Genomic DNA, 22,395 nt, shown 5'->3' on the forward strand with positions numbered 1-22,395 from the left:
TACGTACTCTCTTATCAAAAGCAGAGTACTATAGTATTTTACTTTATAGCATACTTATTCAAAAAATAGGCATGGAGAAACATCAAAGTGCAGATAAATAGAAGAAAAAAATAAAATATGACAATTATCCTTACCAGTGGCGTTTGTTTGGACAGCTAACTGACCATGGTAAAGTGTAGCACTCCAAATTGACACTATCCAAACCCGCCGAAAGGTAAGGTTAGGACCCTCAGGCACAACCTTTAGCCCACACTGACCGTACATCTTTAATAAGTTTTGTGCACACAAAGAACACACACCACACACACCAGCACATCAAGTGTATCATTGTAATTTGATAACCTGTCCCATTCAAGGATCAACTCAATGGTGGAATACGATATAAACGATAGATAGAGCATGGAAAGAAAAAAAAAAGGGACGTGACACCGTACCGAAGGCTCTCATTTGCTTCAGTCCCTTCAAATGAAGCAGGTATTTTTAAATGTAATGTAAGCCACCAGCACCCTTTTGCCAGCCCGGCCCCGATCTCTCCCGTCTCCTGTGGCAAACCTTTCTAACGATTACCTTTCGTGTAATTTTCTCGCTTTGCCATCACTCCAGTATACATTTTTTGCTGTTGCTTTCACAGTGCTAAAACGTTAAATACCGGCAGCGCCATCCTCCGGAGGTGCCCCGATGCTTGTGCCCTTGGAGCCTTGTCCAACCGACCCCGCCAGACACACAAATGAGCACGGTCACGAATGAGTATTTCGTTTAAGAACTCGACCGATGCAGACGGTTGTGGTTGGTGGTCGTCCCGTGTATGACGACGTATGCACCGGGACAGCCCCGGGACCAATGGAAGACATGTAATTTGCTAATGGTAGAGGGCGTACTAGGAACCGGAGCACGCTGACGAAAAAAAAACACACACGGAAAAAAAAAACGCTTTTCCAACATTCCGTCCCAAGCGAACTAGAACAGGCGACAGGTGAAATTAGATAAGACCGGCCATGCCTGCCGACCGACGAACGCTGGGGAATGTGTTTAAAATTAATCGTACAGTCATCCGCCCCGGACCCAGTGTGCGTGTGTGCGGCGTTAAGCTTCATTCCTTCTTCGTACACGGAATCATAAGACTCGTGTAAGGAAAAACGGGGACCCAAACTTGACGATTACGAACGATGTGTGTTAACTCTCTGTTAAGCGAGCGAGCGAGACGTACAATCACACGCCGAGGCAGAATGGCAGAACGGCCTACAGCTGGCAATGGAAGCGAGACGATTGCTCTAATTGCTTGGAAAAGCTCGGTGAAATTACAAATTGATCCCCAAACCAACGTGCAGGGAATGTGTGCAATTTAGTGAGCAAGGGTTTGTTCCCCTTCGCCTGTGGGCAGACGAATGAAAGGGCAGGGCCCCGTTCGTTGGTTCATGATGGATCAGATTAGGGGGCTTCTGCTTTTTTTTGTTTGGTTCTTTTACTAATGAAGATGTGTCGGGAAATTTCGGAAGGATTTCTTTGTGGATGTGGTGATCAGTGAGACAGTTCAAAAGGGGTAACATGTCAAAGATCGTATGAGACAATTGCTCCGTGCATGCCGACCATGCTGAATACCACTGTCTAACATCCAATTACTGAGTAACATAACTATCAAAGAACACTTATAACTAGTGTTGGGTAATGAGCTCGACAGCTACCGGGAGGTCTCGTCTCAATAAATTGAGGGATATGAACGCACTTTTCTATTTCAAAATGGTTCTCAAGCTCAATGCATATTTCACTAGTAGTACCAACGCCCCATCGTCATCGACCATTTCCGCATGAACGAGACAGAGTAGAAGAGGTTCACGTTAATTGTGTGCAAGAGAGAGAGAGAGACAGAGGAATTTTTCAATATGACACTCTGACCTCACTAAATAGCTCTTTGAGCTTCTTCAGACTCTTCTGGCTCTTCGCCATTACGTGGTAGCTCTTTGACCTCATGAGGAAGCTCTTCGGACTCTTGAAGCTCTTTGCTCTCACGAGGTAGCTCTTCACACTCCTCGAGCTCAACGTCCTCACGAGGCAGCTCTTCACACTCTTCAAGTTCAACTTCCTCACGGGATTCCTTCACATGCTTCAAACTCTTCATCTTCACGAGGTAGCACTTTGACTTCATGAGGCAGCTCTTCGCACTCTTCAAGCTCTTTGGCCGTAGTAAGCGCGGAGCTTCCAGGAGGCCTCCTCTTTCAAAAAAGCTACTTGACACAACATTACTTATAGTTGATGCCTTTCGTAATGCCTTTCTCGATCGATCGAGTGTGATCTCCTCTAAAAAAAAATTCAACATAGTCCCTACTTTTCATAATTTTAGATAGGTTTTAGGCACTTCGGCGATTACCCTGTGATAACATAAGTTTAGTAGGGGTTTTAGATTTTGAGCGACTTGTGAATAGACGTCGATAGCGCAAGTACTGCTTACCAGAAACATACAACATGCACTACCGTACTTATATAATTCAGAAAAAAAGTATCTGTACGATCTAGTACGGATTATTTTGTTAGCAAACTAAGCTGATGCCTTGCTTCCTGCTCATATCCTGCGTCCCGCTGTAAACTGTGAGAGACTCCATGGGGACCATTTGCAGTGCTCCTGAACTCCATAAGAGAGCCTCGTATAGTATATCCTCTTGGGGCCTCCTAAAACTACGTGTTACGGGCCTCCAACATTCATTCTGGTTAGGAATTCTCCAAGGGACTCGATCTGTCACTGTGTATGAATTTTTGTGGTGAATTTATCTTAAGAGAGTTAAGCCGTCACATTTCGGAATTGTAATAAACGAGAAAATAAATGAATTAGGCTAGAACCAAGAGTAGTTAGATTGACTGAAACTTGTAACGCGCTTGAGATGTGTGTGAGATGTGTGACTCAACCGCACCATCTTCCAGAGACTTCAAGAGGAATATCGTTCTATGGACCTTCTGTCTCACAACGCTGTTCATGTATGAAGAGTACGTAGGTACTGCATCCAGAGCTTTACATTGGGAGAAACTCTTAAAATATTAGCTATTCCTTCATAAACAAAAATCCTCTTGTAATTACTTCATACATTCACCTTGCTATAACCAAACGTTAAAGTAAACGGATATACGAACAAGAAGCGCTTTATTACCGCACATCTGACCGAAGAGAACATCGGTACAGCTTTGTCGTCATCAACAATTAGAGCGGTCTCAGAAGTGGGACACATCAGCCCCTCCAGGGAATGAGTGCATAATATCCCCGACATTGATCATGATTTTGCGTTGCATTTTACATATAGAACGCAGATCTCTAGAAAGGCTCGAGGCTAAACTGCAGGTAGCTTAGGCGAATCACATGAGTCACAGTTGACTGATGACTATCGGGCTGCAATGGGTTGGTGGTTGAATATCGGTTCCACGAAAGATCCACTGACAAGATTTATAGGCTTCAAGAAATTACATCATTAATGTACATGGAATTAGTGGGATCGTACATCATGGGGTGATTGACAGGTTACGTCATGTTAATGACACCAGCCTAACCTGTGAAATCTTTGAAGACTATCCACAAGATCCCAGAAAGCATAACTTTTTTTTTACAGTCTGCAAAATATTATAAATTATAATTCCATTTTACTATTACTCATGTAATCATAAGACACTCCTTTGTTCGATCGCCAGACGTTGCAAGCATTGCAAAATCGATCCAACGCACATTCCTCCAGAGATATGGTTCCGATATCCCGCGCCAAACCACCCGCGCCGATTAACCTTCAAATTCTATCCAGCCCTACCGGGCCTGACGTCAACCCGATCGTCTCTATATCAAACTGATTTGTATCGCTTTTCCGAAATGCATCCCTGGGGACGCATAAAAAAGAACATGATGGCCCAACGAGTGTTGGAAGATGGCTAGCTTCCCCGTGGTATAAAGGCAACATTCAGCGATGATTTCGGATTTCTTCGACACCCTTCGATACGGATCGTTCAGTTTGATTCCGAGCTCCAACGTGAGCCAATCACTGCACTACCTCACCAGCACTTCTTGCAAAAGGTCTCAACCCGAAATGTCACCAAGCAGAATGCACAACAAACGAGTGTAATTGAATTGAAGGTGTGTATGTGTGTGTGTGTGTATGGCCCTTCCGTACCATGGTTGACGTAAAAATGCACCAGCACCGTGTTGGCGCGCTGGGCTGATTTGAATTTCTGTCCCCAAACATCTTGGCGAAGTGGACAGCGAAGAAGAAGCAGCAACCGGTGCAGGTGCATTACAAGGAGTGCCACAGCGACCGAGTGCACTTGGTGTGTGTGTGTGTGTGTGTGGCGACCGTGACGCTGGTGCAATGTGCAATTGGCAGTCACCGGCATGGAAGGCAGTTGCATTCGATGAAGAATTGCACGCGGGTGCAATTTCGGAGTGTTGTTGCGGTTTCTTCGTGTAAAGCTCTGATTGCGTACCGGACGCTTGGAGTGCAATTCATTCCCGTGACACTGATATTTGGAGGAACAGGATTCGTCATCATCTCCGGAACCGGCTAAGCTTTCCTTGGTCCACCGAATGGCAAACGAACGGTGGCCCACCGCAAAGTGTCGTGTGCTGGTGGTCGTGTCGATAACGCTCACGCTGCTGGTAACGCTTGTCGTGACACTGTCATCGGCTGGCTCACCCGCACAACGCGCTACGGCCGATCGCAACGATTCATCATCGCCCGAGTGTGTGGTGGCATTCGACCGTGGTCTTGCCGTTGGTTCGCGGCGTCACACGTACGGCGGGAAGACGTACTGTGCCTACGAGGGCATACCGTACGCACAGCCTCCGGTCGGTGAGCTTCGGTTTGAGGTGAGTTAGTTCGTTCCTCCCATGGACGCTCGCGAAACCGCTGTTGGTTTGTGTGGCTGATCGTTGTTTTCTTGGCAGGATCCACAACCGTACTATCTCGAGGGGGCTCGTCTCTTTCGAAACGTCTCGAAAGCGTGCCTCCAAGTGTATGAGCCACCCGCGCACACGGATAAGCTGGAAACGAGTGAAGATTGTTTGTACTTGAACGTGTACACGGCGAATGATGCGGCGGCCGGTGAGCTGTGGCCGGTGATGCTATGGATACACGGTGGATCGTTTGTGGTCGGGTCGTCTGAGACGGACATCTTCGGGCCGGAGTTTCTGGTGGAGAAGGTAGGTAGGGGATGGTTTAGGTGAGAGTGAATTTAATTGATTGGTGCTATTATTTAGTATTAGTGGGTTGCAAATGGAGTAGTACCAGTAATGTATATTTTAGTTTATGTTAAAACAAAATGACAGTAATTTTTAACCTCAGCAGCGATTACGTATTGTCTTAGGCGTTTTCGCTATTTAAGGAGTTATCCAGCTTCTCCACTTTGCCTTTCATATTATATGGTGTGAAACCGATATTTCTTCTTCTTTTTCTTTGGCACTACAACCTCGAGAGGTCTCGGCCTGCCAGTTCTGGCTTTCTGTGACTTAATTTTACTCGTAACTAACTAACTAACTTATGTCACTTACCTAGAAACGCTTAAAGAGCTTCTTCAATTAAAGTGTGTTTAAAATTTATATGTTATCTTTTATTAGAGCCAATCATGTAAATAGTAAAATTTACAAGTTTTATACAATAATAAAAAATATTTAAATTGTAAAAATCCGGTAGCCGAGGCGATTACGGCGATGGTATTTACACGGCAGGACTGGGGTTCAAATCCCTTTCAGACCGCCCTAAATGACTACTGACTCTGAGACGTCTTGAGGATATAAGGCCAAGGAAGGAAAGAAGAAAAAAGTGAGTTGAATAACTAGGAAACATCAAGTCAAATCAGTTTTAAATTATACTTTCTTCATTATTGAATTTAATTGGCTTGCAAATACATGTTGCAAGCTATGCGATTATTTATGTCACTTACCTAGAAACGCTTAAATAGTATCTAAGATCAATTTTTGTTTAAAATTTTTATGTTGTTTTTTATTAGAGCCTGTAAATAGTAAAATCTACATTACGTATACAATATAAAAAAGTAAAAAAATTGAGGAAATCTGGTAGTCGAGGTGAACCGGGGTTCAAATCGTAACCAGATTCGATGGTCAGTCCAGTCTGTCCAGAGAGAGGAATGACTATTCAGTATCGGGTAAAACTAAGTCACGGAAAGCTAGCTTTCTAGGTTTTAGTGCCTAGAAAGAATATTGTCTTAATAAACAATCAGAGTGCATTCTTCACAATTATCTTGCTTAATGTAACTTTGCGTTGCGTTGCGTTGAGGAATACAGGGTTTGGGTTTATCTCTGTATAAATGCTCTAACGTTGTACGGTGTATTATTAAAAAAACTTTCCTCAGTTAATTTTTCTAGAGATTTATTTATTTAAATTATGACGGCTAGACGCCGTTAAGTCATATCAAAAGGTTTATCAAGTTTTCTTTATTTGTATTGTATCTAGACTGTAAAAATTGCATTGAAGGTAGCCAAACCCGTTAAGTAGATTCGTCAACCTGACTATCTTCTATTTTAAATGCATCTACTGTGTAGAAACTGTGTGTAAAAATATAAAATGATATTGAAAAGATATGTTTTGTAATTTTGAAACACTGCTACATTATTATTTACATTTTTTTTGTACAATAATTTCTTTTGGCACTACATACTCGAAAGGTCTCGGGCCTGCCATCTCTGGCCTTCAGTTACTTGATTTTACCAGTAGCTGCATAGTCAGTCCTGCTTACGAGGATCCTGCGTTCCGGATGGGATTTGAACTCCGGTCCTATCGTGTGAATACCGGCTTATACTAAATTTTCATTACATGGTGTGAAGTGGTAGTGCAAAAAGCCTTTTGAAGGGTTTTGATATGCTCATTTTCAGTTGATTCTCGCCCGATTCTTATTAAGGAAATGATTTGTTTCGTAAAATTTGACTTTCAATGACATTTATTGATCAAGCTAAGCCTGCATGCAATCGACCTTTAAGAGTGATTTGATTGAATTGATTTTGGTGCACATTATTGCTGATTAATGTATCCTCAACTTTGTGTAGTAGAAAATGACACTCAACCAACAAAAGTTTCTGTTGACATACAAAATACTTGTAAAACTTCCCTAGCTAGAGCATCGTCATTGTAAGGGATTAATTAAAATAAAAACCAAATTTTAAACGGAATTTAAATTTCACCTTCAACCGGTAAGCCATAAAACTAGCAATCCGATTGAGTTAGGCTCAGTAGCCTGGTGCTCTCGTAACAGTGCACGTCATCCTCCGTAGGCTCGAGCGCTGTCGGGGTGTTTTCAGATGATCAGGCCAACACTCGAGGTTCAGGATTATGACTAATCGCACCAATCGCTCTTCCTGCAGGGCATCATCGTGGTAACGTTCAACTATCGTCTGGGCGCACTCGGTTTCCTCTCACTTCCGGACCTCGGCATTAACGCGAATCTCGGACTGCTGGATCAGCTCGAGGCGCTGCGTTGGACCGTTCGGAATGCCATCCACTTTGGCGGCGATGCGGCCCGGGTAACGCTGTGCGGTTGGAGTGCCGGTGCCGCTTCGGTGACGTACCATCTCTACTCGCCCGCTGCCAAGGGCCTGTTCCACAATGCGATCATCATGAGCGGCAGCATGACGCAATCCTGGGCGTACACTTACGATGCGGACCGGTGCGGACGGGAGTACCTTCGGACACGGGATGTCACCAGCCGCGAACAGCTCCAGTCCCTACCGGTCGCCCAGATCATGTCGTCGGAGCCAGAATTTCACAAACATTTCTTCTCCCTGTACTACTACTGTTTCCTGCCGTCCGATGACAGTTATCGGCCGGAGCCGGACCTACGGATCGTTGGTGCGGATCCGTTCGCCCGGGTACGCAACGGCCCGCCGGAAAGTGACGTTCCGCTGCTGGTCGGTTACACGACACTCGAGCACGGGAACCTTTTTCTCGAGCGTGATTTCGCGCACACCACGATAAACTTCCCGAACGATAACGCGATCATTCACCGGCTGCTGGAAGAGTACGTTGATCGGCAGGCACGGTCCAACAGGTCAGTGTCGAGGCGTCGGTTCCATCAGGAGCTCGCGTCGCTGGCAGACATTATCTACGGCATCCAGTACTTCATCCGGCACGCGGCAACTCAGCAGCGGGCACCGGTGTACCGGTATCTGTTCGCGTACGACGGTGCGTTCGGGTACGCGAAGCACTGGTACTACCGGAACGAGATAGTGCGGCCGGATTTGCCCGGACCGATGCATGGTGACGAGCTGGGTTATCTGTTCACGCCTTACCTCTACCGTGGCCGCCGGTGGCAGGATATCGACGGGCAGGCGTATCGCACGGAGCGTCGTGTACAGCGCCGGATGCTGCGGCTGTGGTGCAACTTTATCAAATATGGGTAAGTGTGTGCAGCGAGGGCGTTTCGTGTGCAATGCTCATCAATCATTTCAATTTGGCGCATGGTCGGATGGTGCATAGTGGGCCATGGTGGTTCGTGGCCATATATTTTTTCACATACTTGTCTTGTGGTTATTTGCTAACACCATTTCACATAAAGCAGCCTGAAAGTATGCGATCGGCAGAGCAAATATCATTGTAGTGTGGTGTATGATCACTTAAACCTTTATTACATATTCAGCATTTGAAGGTATTGAATGCATTCTGTTAAAAACAAATTGCATTAAAATCTACTGCAGCATGAGGTTGCATGCATTCCTCTAACTGCTTCTTGATTATTAACTATTTGCTCAATTAATTTATGGAAAAAAGCTTGTTATTTTATCATTTAATGTAGTTTTCAATAATAGGAATAAATTATGTTTATCATTGGGTTTTAACTGCCTCAAAATGCAATTAAAATAGGTTTATATCAGTTTATAAAACGAAATTCGCCTAAAAGTATGCAACGAGTAAAGTCAAATATGCAATCATAGGCTACTTGATGTTAATAGGCCTGTCTAGCAGGAATAGATTTATTTAATAAATCGGAATAGTCTATTTAAAAAATATTGAAAAAACTCTCTGATAGCTAACAATTTTAGATTTAAAATATTTTGCTCAATTAATGTTGAAAATCTATCGGCTAGTATTTTATAATCTTTAGTTTGGTTTTAAACACCTGAACATTTTTGCTTATTCTTGTTTTAAGAAACATGATTTTGTTTTGATTACGATGTCCTATTTGAATTGCTTTCAATTCTACATATTCTACTGAGATTCTAAGAATGCATTATGATTCTCACGATTAAGATTGCTGTACCGGTCCAAGAATAATGAAGCTTTGCATTAACTCATCACATGTCATCAAATTATCTATCACCCATCACCCAAGGATAATCCCAATTTTGGCCACCTGTCTGCCCTTTATCACGTACGTATCACTTCCGATGTCTCCGATGCCCCGTAACAACATGTCAAAGAGCACATGAACAAACAAACAAACATACCGACAAACTTTCACAAGTAATTGAACGCATCACAGTCTCCCAGCATCGGGAGTGTATCTCCCGTGAGCTCCGTGACAGATATTTAATTGAATCATGTGAACCCACCGAGCGCCGGGGTCGTTCGACGTTCGCGCATTGTCGCGGGGGTTCATTTCGTGCCTGGGGGAGTCCGTGTGGCCACCGGGTTGTTGAATTATATTTGCTTTATTCATACGCGCGCGCTTTATTTGCGCATTTCAAATGCAAATACTGTCGCCTCGGCGGGCCGGGTTTGACAGGCGAAGTATCGAATCCATCCATCAGCGGTTGAAATTGGAGGCAGACAGGCCAGGCCAGAGCGTTCGGCGTAGCAGAGAGGTACTGCTGATGCTCAGTGTAATCAATCATCGACCGGTAAGCCATCCGAGTGGATGGGTAGAGTATATTGGGCAGTGTGCTCTTAGGTGCCCTGCAATGAGCTGAGAATGGTGTGGTTTTAATCAAGCTGAATGAGCAGCTTACCGTTTTTGTGCCACGTGGAGAGTGTAAACCGCAACGCATCTTACGCCCTGTGGGGTGCGGCATCTCAAGAAGGATCCAAAAGTCATTAAATTTTGTAAGAGTAGGTATCAAATTGATGCATACGATGATTATACGGGCGAATGGCGTCGTTAATATTTCATTGTTTGGTGGCGTGTTTTGTAAAAGAGTAGAAATTTCTTTTTCGAAATTTCGCCTTCAGAAGAAACTAAACAATATTGTCCAATAAGTCCTTTGCCTTTTATTAGGATATCAACTCCTAAAAGTAGGCAATATTAATTCAAGGGAAGACCTTTAAATATCCGTCAACAAATAACATATTGCATACTTTCAGGCGTTCTGGGGAATTTTATAGTTTTAAATTGGGAAAGTAAAAAGGAGTTAAGGGACCCGTTTAGTTATCATACAAATAGTTTAAGTTAGTTTTACACAATTGTAGCTTCACTGATGTATTTCATCCTTAAAGTATGCAATCAGCTTAACAGCTCTTTCGTAGTGCTATAATACGCAGAGCAAAAACCTCTTTTTGATGGATTCTTTATATTTAAGGCACGTTTACTACTTTTACTAACCCTTTTTTGCAGCGTATTGTCATTAAAGTACATATTTATCATCTTTCCATGCCACTGTTCTTTAATCGTATTTAAGAGTTAATTGTTTCTCTTGAAGAACTGTTTAATGTCCAGCTGCGCGATGAATTGATTCGCAAAAAGAGTTAAAAGTTGAACGCTCTTAGGAACAAATTATTTGACGCTTCCGGAACCTCGCCGGCGCTCACTCGAACCTTGGCTCCCTCTGTGAACCTCATTTCCGGGTTGTTGACGTTGGCAATTTTAAAACGAATTTTATTTACGAGCTCTTTCGGCGCTGGTTACGCTTGATTTCGTCCATCTAAACTACACCCTGCCGGTGACGAAACGGTCGACCAGGAGCTGCTGCTTGTGCCTGCGGCGCGGGAAATCATTTTTGTCCGGTAGGCGAGTTTGCTTCGATGCGTCAATTTAAATGCGACTTTTCTCGGGCAAACGGGGGTTTTAGGAGCGGACGCTTACTGTTTAGATAACTCATTTTGCATTTATTGCGCAAGGGGGCACAAAACAGCAGGATAAAATAAACGAAGTAGACGAATGCAAACAAAACGAGTGCTAATGCGATTTGTGTTGCGAATCAATCGCTGATGGACTTTTGCTAGGATACGTTAGGTGGTAGGGGGGTTTTTTTTGGTTAGAAATTTGAATGCTCGCTTCTTAGTGTGAGCATGAGGGGAACGAAGGGAATTGACCTTCGTTGCGCTTGATATATGAGCGGGTATCGCGCTTAAAACGGTAGCCAGAAGGGATTTTTTTCCCCGATGTTATGGCATACTCATTCGTAACTGTTTCCATGGAACGCTTAAGGGCTGATTAGAGTAAGTGTAGGAAGAAGGTTTGAAAGGGTAAAATGGAACCATTTGCACCGATTAGTTTCAACAGTGTTATTAAAACCCTTTCGGCAGCATTTGTTAAAACTGTACGAGTATTAAACAAAATGCCATATTTTTCAGTCAACAACCTTGTGCATGCTGTAAACTTAAAATAATCGATTACATGCTCATTGGTTTGCATAGTTTTAGGTTCTTTGTAACTTATCTGCCAGGTTGGTGATTAAGTTTTGCCTACATCTAGGCGAAATATTTTTTTTTGAATACTTTACGGGTAGTAGAAAATTTAATTTTTTTAAAAAATTTAATATCTTAATGTTTTTTTACGGTTCAAAATTACTTAAACCATCTAAACCATCTAACCTTGATAATCTGGATGAAGAAAGATAAAGAAAAGGATATGGCATACGAACAAGCATAAGGTCAAATTCAAAGGAGAAAGGCATTTCCTACCATCAGACAACGTTACACTACGTGAAATGAAACCTACATCTGGATTGTTTCAATTTGTGATCAAATGAGCAAAAGAAATCCAAACAGAACGAAATCTAAATCGGGCGGCTAGGGCTAGCTATATAAGGGATTTTATTTCTAGGTCTTACCTTCGACCAGCTAGAGTAGAAAAGGAGGTTTTTCTTATCCTAATTTTATTTGTTCCCCACCGAGTCCGGTGTAGGAAGTGGGCTCGTACCTTAGCTAATTTAATGGACCAGTTTGGGTTTGCGACTAGGGCAAATGATCATCCCTAATATCGTACGGCGCACAGTTTGCTTCTCAGCGGGCAGCTTCTAGACCCCTCCCTCGATCTGTGTATTTGTCTGTGATCAATTCACCATTGTTATGTGACTGTTCTATCCGTTAGTGGAGGCAATCTAGAACGAATGACCATCATTATTACCTTTTGTTGTAGGTTTAAAACATTGGGCGGAGGCTTAGCATTTTTTCCCCCCAATGTTATTACTATAGTTCGCTGGCAAACTAGTCATCATTTTCCGACCCCCCCACAAAAGAAAACCTCCGGGGTTAGCGTACCGCCAATCGTAATGGCGTCGACAAGCAGGTCGTCCGATTTTTCAGTTTTCAATTTGTGCCATAAAAAGAGGGAACCGAAGGAAATCACTGTAAATTGGCCAATTTATCTGTTCTCCACTGTTCAGCTCCCTTTGCCATTCTCCTCTTTCTTAAAAATCCCCCCAATTTTCTTTCTTAAAACATTTCTTCAAACATAAACTCGCTCGCTTGCCTGCCGTATTGTTTGCAGCGAGCGAGGCTACGAGTGGGGCAAACGTTGGCAATTGATAAATTTCATGAATATTCAAATCGCTTTCGAATGCACCCGTTCAATCCGAATTCATGTGTGTGTGTGAGAAAGTGATTCGGTTGTGGTCTTTTTTGGGTGGATTAAAGAAGAAGAAGGAGGGAGAGAAACGGATCCTTTTTTTGGTGAATGGTTTAAAAAAAAGGGGTAAAGTGTGGCTTTCGGCACGCGGAAAGCTTGTAAGATGCTTGTGGGAAAAGCGCTGCTCTACACTCGATTACGAACCATTACACAAATTTGTCATTCTTTTCCGAGGGAAATCTTACCCCGATTCTTCGGTGGGGTTTTTGCCATTGTGCTGAGTTTCGGCTTTCGGCTTTCTTTTCATGTTCACCACAGTGTGTGGTATGTATGTGTGGCTTAAACAAGGGAGTTTTATGATATTGATTTTTTTAAGCACAATATCAAGTGATTCAAATAAGACGATTTTGACGAAAACGATCCATTTTAGTGTTTAACATATTAGTTTTATTACCTTATGCAATTTTTAAATTAAAAAGGAGTGTTGAAATGTTAAAATCCTGAAATATCTTTTCTGTTGCATACTTTTAGGCGTATTTGAATTTATATGCTTTTGACACATTTTTTAACTACGTTACTTAAAACTTTATTTTAAGTTTATTTTTAATGTTTGTAGTATTTAATCAAACTACAACAAGAAATCCAAATTTTATAAGATTTTTTTGTGATTTGTTTTACACTTATGCATCGCACTGTAAACAAATGGGAAAAGATTTTTGAAAAATTTCCATCTACTATCTCAACTTCCGGAGTCAATCTGCGATGGAGTTACGATGTTTTTCCACGATTTCCACACGCAAAAAAAAAAACAAATCCCTCACCCCGGAAGTGGAAATGAAAAATACCCTTCACTCGTTAGGTTCACCATATCGACACGAGATCGACTTTCGGTGTCGTATGCTCGGGCGGGTGAAAGATTTCCGTTTTGCACCCATTTTTTTTGCGCTTCAACTTTTCTTCGCAGAATGTTCATCGTTCCGCTGTTACCGAGCAGCGATGTCTTATCTAATCTGATACCGTCTTTTTTTCCTTCTTCTCCCCTTTCTTTTTGTAACGCTGCAGAAATCCGACTCCGGCAACGTTGAAGGCAGAAACCGTTGGGCAGCGGGTCGTCCGATGGTATCCTTACAATGATCCGATTCCGAACCGGGCGCGCCACTATCTTCGGATCGATCGGCGGATTCAGCTGCTGCCGGCAACGGATGCCGAAAACCCGTTCCAGCGGCTTTGGGACCGCGTGTCCCGGTGTCTGTACGAGTTCGATTGTGAATTCTTAAGCATCGACAAACAGCCGGCGGAGGACGTTTGATAGTGCGTGCCGTGCCGTGCCGTGCGTGTGGATTTGGGTGGGAAAGGGACCGATTGGCGGAAGAAAAACAAACCCTCACAATCTTCACTTCCATCAGCGGTGTGTGTATCGGCGTGATAAGGAAGGGTCTGTTGGATGCCTTTTTGCTGATCGATCGATCGAATGCGAAAGGGATCTCTACTCTGTTTGGAATTAGGATAATGCGCGCTTTGTGTTCCCTGCTTCTGTATAATCCGCTTCCTCTCCATCAACTTGCTCCATTTTCACCGAAAGCTTCAGGTGAAAACATCGATGACAGTAGAAAAGCCGATCATGACAATGGAATCGGTTCGTTCGTGTTGGTTGGTGCAGGTTAACTTCCTCAGTGGAAGGAAATCGAAGACGAGAACATATTGCAATTCCGATATGAATGTGATGCTTTCTTTATAGTGCGTTTTTTTATCACATTGTTAAGCAGATTTGTGGTTGGAAGAAATCGAGTGTAGTGAATGAGTATGAGAGGAGAGATAAAAAAAGGAATAGTACGACGCAGTTTTTGGCCAAGATGTTTTTGCTCGATTGTTGCATGAACCAATGTATGTGAAAGTAAATAAAATAATTCAAGAAAAACACAGATGAATGGTGACATTTCGTTGTTGTATATCATTAAAATAGTAGTTTGGAAGTTACATTAAACTAAAAATGGGGAAAATAGTTGGAAATAACACGAACTTTATTCAAAGTTATTATTTGGAATGAACAGTACCCTTGTAGACGCCTAAAGGTATGCAATATACATACACAATGAACATCAAGTCGTATAGGCCATTTATGCGTAACGCCATACTATCTTTCTTCACAATCGCTATCGAGTGTTCTCTCAAGGTGCAGATTAACCCAAGTATCGGAATATTGTAATTGAAAAAGACGGATTCAGTCTCATATTTGTAAATAACTATCTTCTACCCAGATTGTCTTGTTAATTAAAGTAAATAGCTGTTAAATCCTTATTCTTATCGACAAGCATCCAATCCCCTCCTAAACATATTTTATACGAAAGGTATTCGTTTGAAACTTTAATGATATGAAGGCAAACAATAGTGCTGATTACGGTTCTCTAACAGATAAACTGTAAAACAAACCTTATCAAATGACATATCGAGTGAATCGGCCTTATGGATTACAGGTAGAAGAGAAAAAGTTTCGTCATACTTTTAATTTTGTTAAGTCGGAATAACCATAGCTGTCAAAGTGAACGGTCTGGATGGGATTTGAACCCCGGTTCTGGCGCATGAAGATCGGCGCCATTGTGGCATCTACCACCGGACTGCTCTATTTTTTTATAGGATAACTGTCGGCGGTAATAGAGATGATTCGTTTGAATGAAGACAACTTGAAGTATTCGAAAAAAACATATTAAGAAATAATCAAATACATTCATATTTAAATAAAAGTGTACATCCTTCGAAAATCTCCTAAAAAGCCAAAAAAACGCATTTTAAGACTATTTTCCATAGCACTCGGCTGACTAGAACTAGGGCTTATTAGGATTGGAAATCCTCCGAACATCGCCTCTAATCCGTCTACATATCCCTGCCTGCACATTGTCATCCAGCAACTAGGATATGTTCAAATGGCATCGAACCTCACGACGTGCCTGTTTCGACAGTCACTGACGGAGAGATTACCTGTGCCAAAGGTAATCTTGAAGACTCCGTCAGTAAACTGGCGAAGAATATGGCATCATATACACTGCTCCAACATGACGCCCCTTCAGCGCAGCACGCTGCATACCTCCTGGCCAATGGGAAAATTAAACATGGAGCGCTGTTGTACAGAATGAACCGCACGTACCGTCCTCATCATGTTTGTTTTGTCCTGCAATCGACACCTTGGAACACAAGTTCGTAGTTTGTTGCAGAGTTGCTGATGCTTGGCAGCTTCTGCAGCAGTGCATTAGCCTCGTGATTTCAGGGTGTTTGACATCGTCTCGTTTTTCGTTTGATATGCTGCGTTTGCCTGTACTTAGTGGCATATGTCCAGAAAAACGCAGTAAAACCCTATGTTTGTTTGCTAATTATGTCGTCCACATCATTGGCTGCTGCTGATGATGCTGTGATTGACATTGAAATCTTTCGTCACTCTTTGTTAGTGAATGATTAAATTAAATTTGTACATTGTTGTTCCTATTTGTAAACACGTTTCTAAATAAATGTTTTATAAAAAAGGATAAGGACTAATATTTGAAAAACGTTCATTCGCTTACTAGTATATGGATAAAATATGACACAAATATTTTAATGACAGCTTCACCGTTCTTTATCCTATAGCGTCGATTTTCTTATACAAACGGAAATGTCACAAGTCAAGTGAGCCAAGACAAACGGAAAACAGATTTGTATTATGAAACCATTCTTGTGAAAGACAAGATTCGTTGAGTTAATTTTTTCGTTAAACCTTCAAAATCAATCAGTCAAAGTGACGAAACCAACAAAAACAAAACAAAAAGTAAATACAATTGTTTTTATTGGGAGGAAATTTTGTGTTGAAGCTGAAATTTAAATTATCAAAATGATTTTTTCAAATCATGTGAGCGATGATAGCAGTAGTGATGATGAAAGAACGGAAGATCTTGCTAAACAACGTCGTCTGCTTCGTATTATGTTCGATCCTTTGGATTCCGCTGTTTTTGGTTGCTGTCGATTTTGCTGGACTGGATGTGCATGGCCATGCGGCCACAACATCCCACAGCTAAGCTTAACAAAAGCAACAACAACAACAGCAGTATCTCCTGCTGCAACGCGAATATTAGCGCGGAGCAGCCGTTTCACACTAGCAACCAGCACAGTTATATATGTTTATATCATTTATATTTGCACAAAAACTCTTGATTACTTCATTCAGATGCTTTATGAAGAAAAATACTCACATTTTGGTTGGAACTGGTTCGAAAACGAACTGAAAAAACATAGGAACGAATGGGTTTGGCGCCTTTCCGTTGCAAATAGGTGACGGAAAACAGTTTGACAGATACGAGTTTCCGTTTGTGTTAAAAAATACAAATTCTTGGCATTGTATTTGTAAGATTGTCTTTCGTTGAGTTCCTTTTTTCCAACAGACAACACAAACGGATGTCATAATACAAATCTTCCGTTTTTGACAACTTGTCTTTACAATTTGTAACAGATAATCAGGACTTATATAGCCTTTCCTGCATGTAGTGGTGAGATCATCATCACTATTGTTCTACTTATTTTTAAAACACGACAACGACGAGCCATTGATTGAAAGCAAAAACTAAAAAACAAGATAATGAACATTGGGAAATTAATTTGAAAATGAGAAAAGGACTAAGCATTTTTCAAACAAAATAATTAAAACTATTACAAAAAACCCGATATTAATATCTTTACCCTGTATTGTTGCCCGTGTTTTGATTAAAACATCAGCATTGTAAGACGCTGCTAATTAAAAACAAGAACAAGGAACTCAGCGGAACGTAAAAATCGAACGGAAACAGCAAACTATTGCGTTTTATGTAACGGATATTAAAATTGCACCCTCGAGTACGGAGAAAAGGCGAGTGGAAGAAAAAAAAAACTATTCGTTAGAACAAATCGAAATGATTTATCTGTATCGGGGTGGAAAACGATGATAAGCACAGCTAAAAAAACAGGTACAGCAAATCGTGAAATAGATATCCGCCGCGCAATAACACGGTTCACTGTGCACACTGGTTGGCACATGGTCAATAGTTCACAGTTAACCGATGGCGGCACCGACCATCTACTGCAAACATTTTTCATAACGAATAATGCATCAAACAGGTCAACCTTAACGAGTGGGAAAGGAGCAGGGGAAGACACATTTTTATTTCGCCTTGCGATGCCGCTTGCCGTCTACACTGGCGGGTGAAAGTTCCTTGGCATGCTTGTGCATCATCCGGGTGCATCCAGGCAAATGGCCACCCGACCGGAGCGTAATCGGAAACTATCGAAATGGAACCGAGAAAGATGAGTGGATCGGCGTCGTTCTCCCTGCGGGGCCACACGGTTATGGGTGACGTTCATTTGCATTTGAAGTTTGGTGGAGGAGCGGTAGTAGTAGTAGCAGCAGTGTGTATAGCCGTAGGATTGGTGTAATTTATGGATGAACTTTGATTCCAATTTATTCGCTTCTGCTTCTTCACACCTTCGCACGTTGGTTCTGGAGAAAGGTTGGAGCTCGAAAGGTGCTCTTGAAGGTGTTGGCTGTGGCTTATTATGATGATGATCATACTCCGGTGGGTGTATGCATACACCAGACGTGGGTGTATGCATAATGCTACCACCAATCATAAATATCGGTCGTGTATAGTGTTACACTGGCACCTCGTTACACCCGGGGTAACCGATATGTGCCATAGGAAATCGTCCCCCAAACCAATCATTCCTCACGTGTACACTTGAGCTTTATCAGGAATGTGCCCATCGAGAGGGATGCTACAAATGTTTTGACCCGCGGGTAATAGGTACCTTTGGGGAATGCAGCAGCCACCACAGCAACTGCAGTCCTGCAGTCTGCTCAGTGCATAAAAGATTAAGGGTTCTAGTTACCTTACGTTACAAAAAAAAAGCAACAGTCGCAAGAATTTACATTCGCTAGACTCTTTCTTAGCTAGGGAGCACATTATGGAAACATTAAGGTCAAAGGAAATGGGGTTTGCTTCGCTGTCGCAAGGATAGTCGTCTGATTTTCTTACTTTGTAGATTGCTAGGTAGGTGATGTGTTTGCCACATGATACACGGGTAGTTGGTATGTGTTTTTTTCTAGTTTCGAAATTATATGTTGAAAGGCTCTTTTGGGCTTTTAAAACTATTTGGCTTAAAAGGCTAGAATATAACATTACAGGTAATTTGCCTAAAAGTATGCAATCTGCTATACAACTTAGGAAAAAAACGTAGATGGAAGCTCTATGGTGTTATTGTAACTGGCTATTTGGACTTGTTTGAAAACTTTTAAAAAAACTTAATGATTCTAGGCAAAGGTACCGAATACTTCCTCTGTATAACGTGCTAGACTTTTGTGATTCCTTTTTCATTGGAATTGTTAGCAAGAGAGGAATCTTACGACGGGTGTTATAGGCAGCCAGACGTTAGGAATCAATGGATTTAGAAATTTAATATGCAGACTAAAGTAAAACAATAAAATAAAATTTATACAAGTAGACACAAGTAGAAGCACGAAACAAGGGAGAATCAGATTTACTAGAAGAAGGCGGAAAAGTCGACTAAGAGTAGAAGCAGAAGAAGAAAGAGAAGCAGAAGAAGAAGTTTGGGAACTTGGAGAATTACTTCAAACAGTTTTGGAAGAAGAAAACACCGGCAAAAGTTTAAGAAAATAAAGTAGAAAAGTTTGTTTGATGTATGGCGCCTGCAAGTATGCAATCGCCTTTTATACATTTCTAAGGCGCGTCGGAATCTATTTTCAAGGCTTTCAGGCTATCATATTCCCACGAATTATAAACGGCAATTTTGGACCTTATACGAAGTAAATGATTGAGATCCTTAAACAGCTGAGCTATGCTTCCTAACTAAATTATCCTGCTGAGCCATGCCAAACCATCTCAGCCATGCACACGCAGCAGCCATCGTCCGCTTGCATAGTACAAAAAACATCTAATGAAGCTTAGCCCTTTGCCGGTGCACCTTTCGCTCGCATGTTTGTGCACCCCAGCATCATAAATTATCCAACTACTGTTGCCCCACAAATAACATCATCTTCCAGCTGTCCAGGAACGAAAGAAGTAGGGAAAAAGCCCCGTACCGTTCGCTTTCCACCAAATGGTTCGCTTTTTCAAATCAGTCTTCGTCGGTTCGGTCGCACCAAATAGCGCCAGTGCGCAGGAAAACTATCTTATCGTGGTGACACGAGTAAGAACTGATGCTACCAAACAGTAACATTTGAACTCATTCGTCCAATCTTCTTCTTCTTCGCTTTGGTAAAAGATTCCTCCTCGCGCGTGTGTGTGTTTGCGAGCAGATGCTGGAGGGTTGGAAATGATTTATGTGTGTTATTAGTTTTCATGACTTCATATTGAAGGTGTCCCCCGGTGTTGGAGGCATGTCGTTATGTCAGATGGGCATGGGACACATACACACATACGGTTGGGGGACTGCCGTGTGCAACCAGCGAGAAGGAAGAACAGGTTTGACAGTCGTTGGCGGAAGTCTCGTTCGTACGCCATTCCGCTGGAGCGTATGTTTGGTGCTAAGGGCGAAAGAAGCTAATGACGTTTTGAGGCGGTTTTTTGATGGTGCGAAAGTTTCCCTAACTGTCCTCGAGAGAATCCCGTAGGCCAGAGAGAGAGAGAGAGAGAGAGAGAGAGAGAGAGAGTTGGGGGAATATAAAATATTTAGTTTGTCAACTTTTCATTCGATTTTCGTAAAGTAACGCTTACGCAAGTACTCGTCGAGCGTTCCCGTGGATGGGAAGTGAAAAATAGAGAATCGCCAACCAGCAACGGATGAAGATTGCTTGCTTGAGTTTTGTTTGCCTTTCCAGTTAACCTTCCTTGGTACAATGACACAATTCGCCAACGCTCGATAACCTTTTTGTCAGCTGATGGGGTTTCCTGGGGTAGTGATCCTTCTCTTTTTTTCTGTTGTTCTGCTTCTAATAGTGACTATTGCAGGTGGAGGCGAGCTGGCCACTTTTTGACAGTTTCGGATGTCTATGGAAAGAAAAAAAAGCAACCGTAACAGTTCAGGGCTTACTTTCAGGGACGCTAAAAAGTTGAACAATTCGGTGCAATCAATCGCGCTGGCAGCTTTTACGGGGTAGCGGGTTATTCGAGTTCCAGCAGGGCCAAATAAAAAAAGGAAGGTGAACCCCAGTTTGGACTCTCGGCATCGGCAGGTTCCAATACTTCATCAGAGCCCGTTCTCCGCTGGGAGAGCAGCGTATAAATATTCATCACAGTGGGATATCGCAATGGGAAACTCGGCTTCGAATATAAATCGTTACGCCTGGATCGAACACTTATGCCTTCGGTGAGTCAATCAATCAGAGGGTGCTCCAAGGGTGCTGGACGTTCGTGGTATGTTTTCGTCGGGGTTTTGCCATGGGGGCCAACCTTTATGCAAATAATGTCCGCCAGCGTCTAACTTACCGTTCGATCGATTGCAAGGGCCGATGAATTATTGAACTTTTGTGTGTGCGTTCTTCATACCAGATTGTTTTGGTTTGGATTGTCGAGGATTGGATGGGTTGTGTTTTTTTTTATAGTTTAGGTTTTGAATGGTAAGGTGAGGATTTTTGGCAGTTAAGAGATGAGGAAAGGAATTGCGAAGAGGTAATGATATTGAGAGGTAACAGAAAATTAACCTGTCCTTCAATAGAGATTTAATCAAAAGAAGATGGATAAGAATTGATTTCTTTTGTTTAATTTGCGAGGGCAAAGCAATGGAATGAAAAAAATTTTTATTCAAAAATGAAGAATTAATGAAGAACAACAACATATTGTGCAAGCATCAAACACAGGCGATCAAAGTAGCCCAATTAGATATTCAAGTAGTGTTGATTGCAGAGCTTAAGGCGAATTAAGAATTCCAGCTAGCAATCCGCAGTGCAGCTCAATGATCAATGATGGGATTGATTTGTTATTCAATAGTGATGCCCTGTTGGTATTGCTATCGAAGACTTTTATTCAACTGAATAACTTATTTATAATATTCAATTATATAGACTTGACTTCACTGAAAGAAAAAATAAAAATGTACCCGCATTCTTGGGCTAAATTGAAATAAATTTTAATAATCTAAGCTTCATGAAAGCAAAAACCAATCTTTTTCCTACAAATGATAGTTTTAGGCTCTTCTGTACTGTAGCCCAGCGATTAGTGTATCGAAAGAACATAGCTGTATTGTGGATTGCATAACTTGAGGCGTATTCGCCTTCCTGTCTCTTTAAGCATGCAGTGTGATGAGCAAACCGGCTTTCTTGGTGCATGAACCGAGTTAAAATACTAAAATAAAATTTAAAATCCACGATTATAATGGCATGACAGCATCAAACAATAATTTATTACACATTTGCTTTTATCAACGCATGGCACAAAAACCTTTTTTCTCGCATAAATTTTTAAGCATAACATTTACACCCCACCCCGCAGCACAGCTCCATTTGCTTACGTATTTCGTGGAAGAAAAAATGCCATACATAAAATTTTTAAAACAAAATGAAGCGATTTTATCTTGTTGCATCGGAGCGAAAAAGCCAATCACTATCAATCAATCACCCGGGGTTCGTCCAATACTGTCACACATACGCGTGTGTACGGGGCGGGATACTAGTGGTGCTCAAAGTGTAGCAAAAATCCATTTGTTTGCGTAACTTTATACTCACATTTTGTTGTGTTTTCGCAAAAACAG

General features: G+C 42.0%; 1 protein-coding gene across 1 annotated transcript; it reads left to right on the forward strand.

The window, feature by feature from the left end:
* The first annotated feature begins 3,970 nt into the window (after nt 1–3,970).
* Nucleotides 3,971–15,470, forward strand: LOC118503182 (esterase B1-like). Its single transcript, XM_036036158.1, has 4 exons — nt 3,971–4,831; nt 4,910–5,164; nt 7,340–8,370; nt 13,759–15,470. Exons 1-4 carry the CDS (start codon nt 4,550–4,552, stop codon nt 14,003–14,005), a joined length of 1,815 nt encoding a protein of 604 aa, XP_035892051.1. The 5' UTR covers nt 3,971–4,549; the 3' UTR covers nt 14,006–15,470.
* Nucleotides 15,471–22,395: the final 6,925 nt, after the last annotated feature.

Source organism: Anopheles stephensi, chromosome 2 (genome assembly GCF_013141755.1).
Source record: "Anopheles stephensi strain Indian chromosome 2, UCI_ANSTEP_V1.0, whole genome shotgun sequence".
NCBI classification, from domain to species: Eukaryota; Metazoa; Arthropoda; class Insecta; order Diptera; family Culicidae; genus Anopheles; species Anopheles stephensi.

Bases quoted from the DNA above. Each gene is read 5' to 3' on its own strand.
- LOC118503182 (XM_036036158.1), top strand. From the start codon at position 4,550: ATGGCAAACGAACGGTGGCCCACCGCAAAGTGTCGTGTGCTGGTGGTC. The intron at 4,832-4,909 runs GTGAGTTAGTTC...TTTTCTTGGCAG, and splicing joins TCGGTGAGCTTCGGTTTGAG to GATCCACAACCGTACTATCT. The intron at 5,165-7,339 runs GTAGGTAGGGGA...CTCTTCCTGCAG, and splicing joins CGGAGTTTCTGGTGGAGAAG to GGCATCATCGTGGTAACGTT.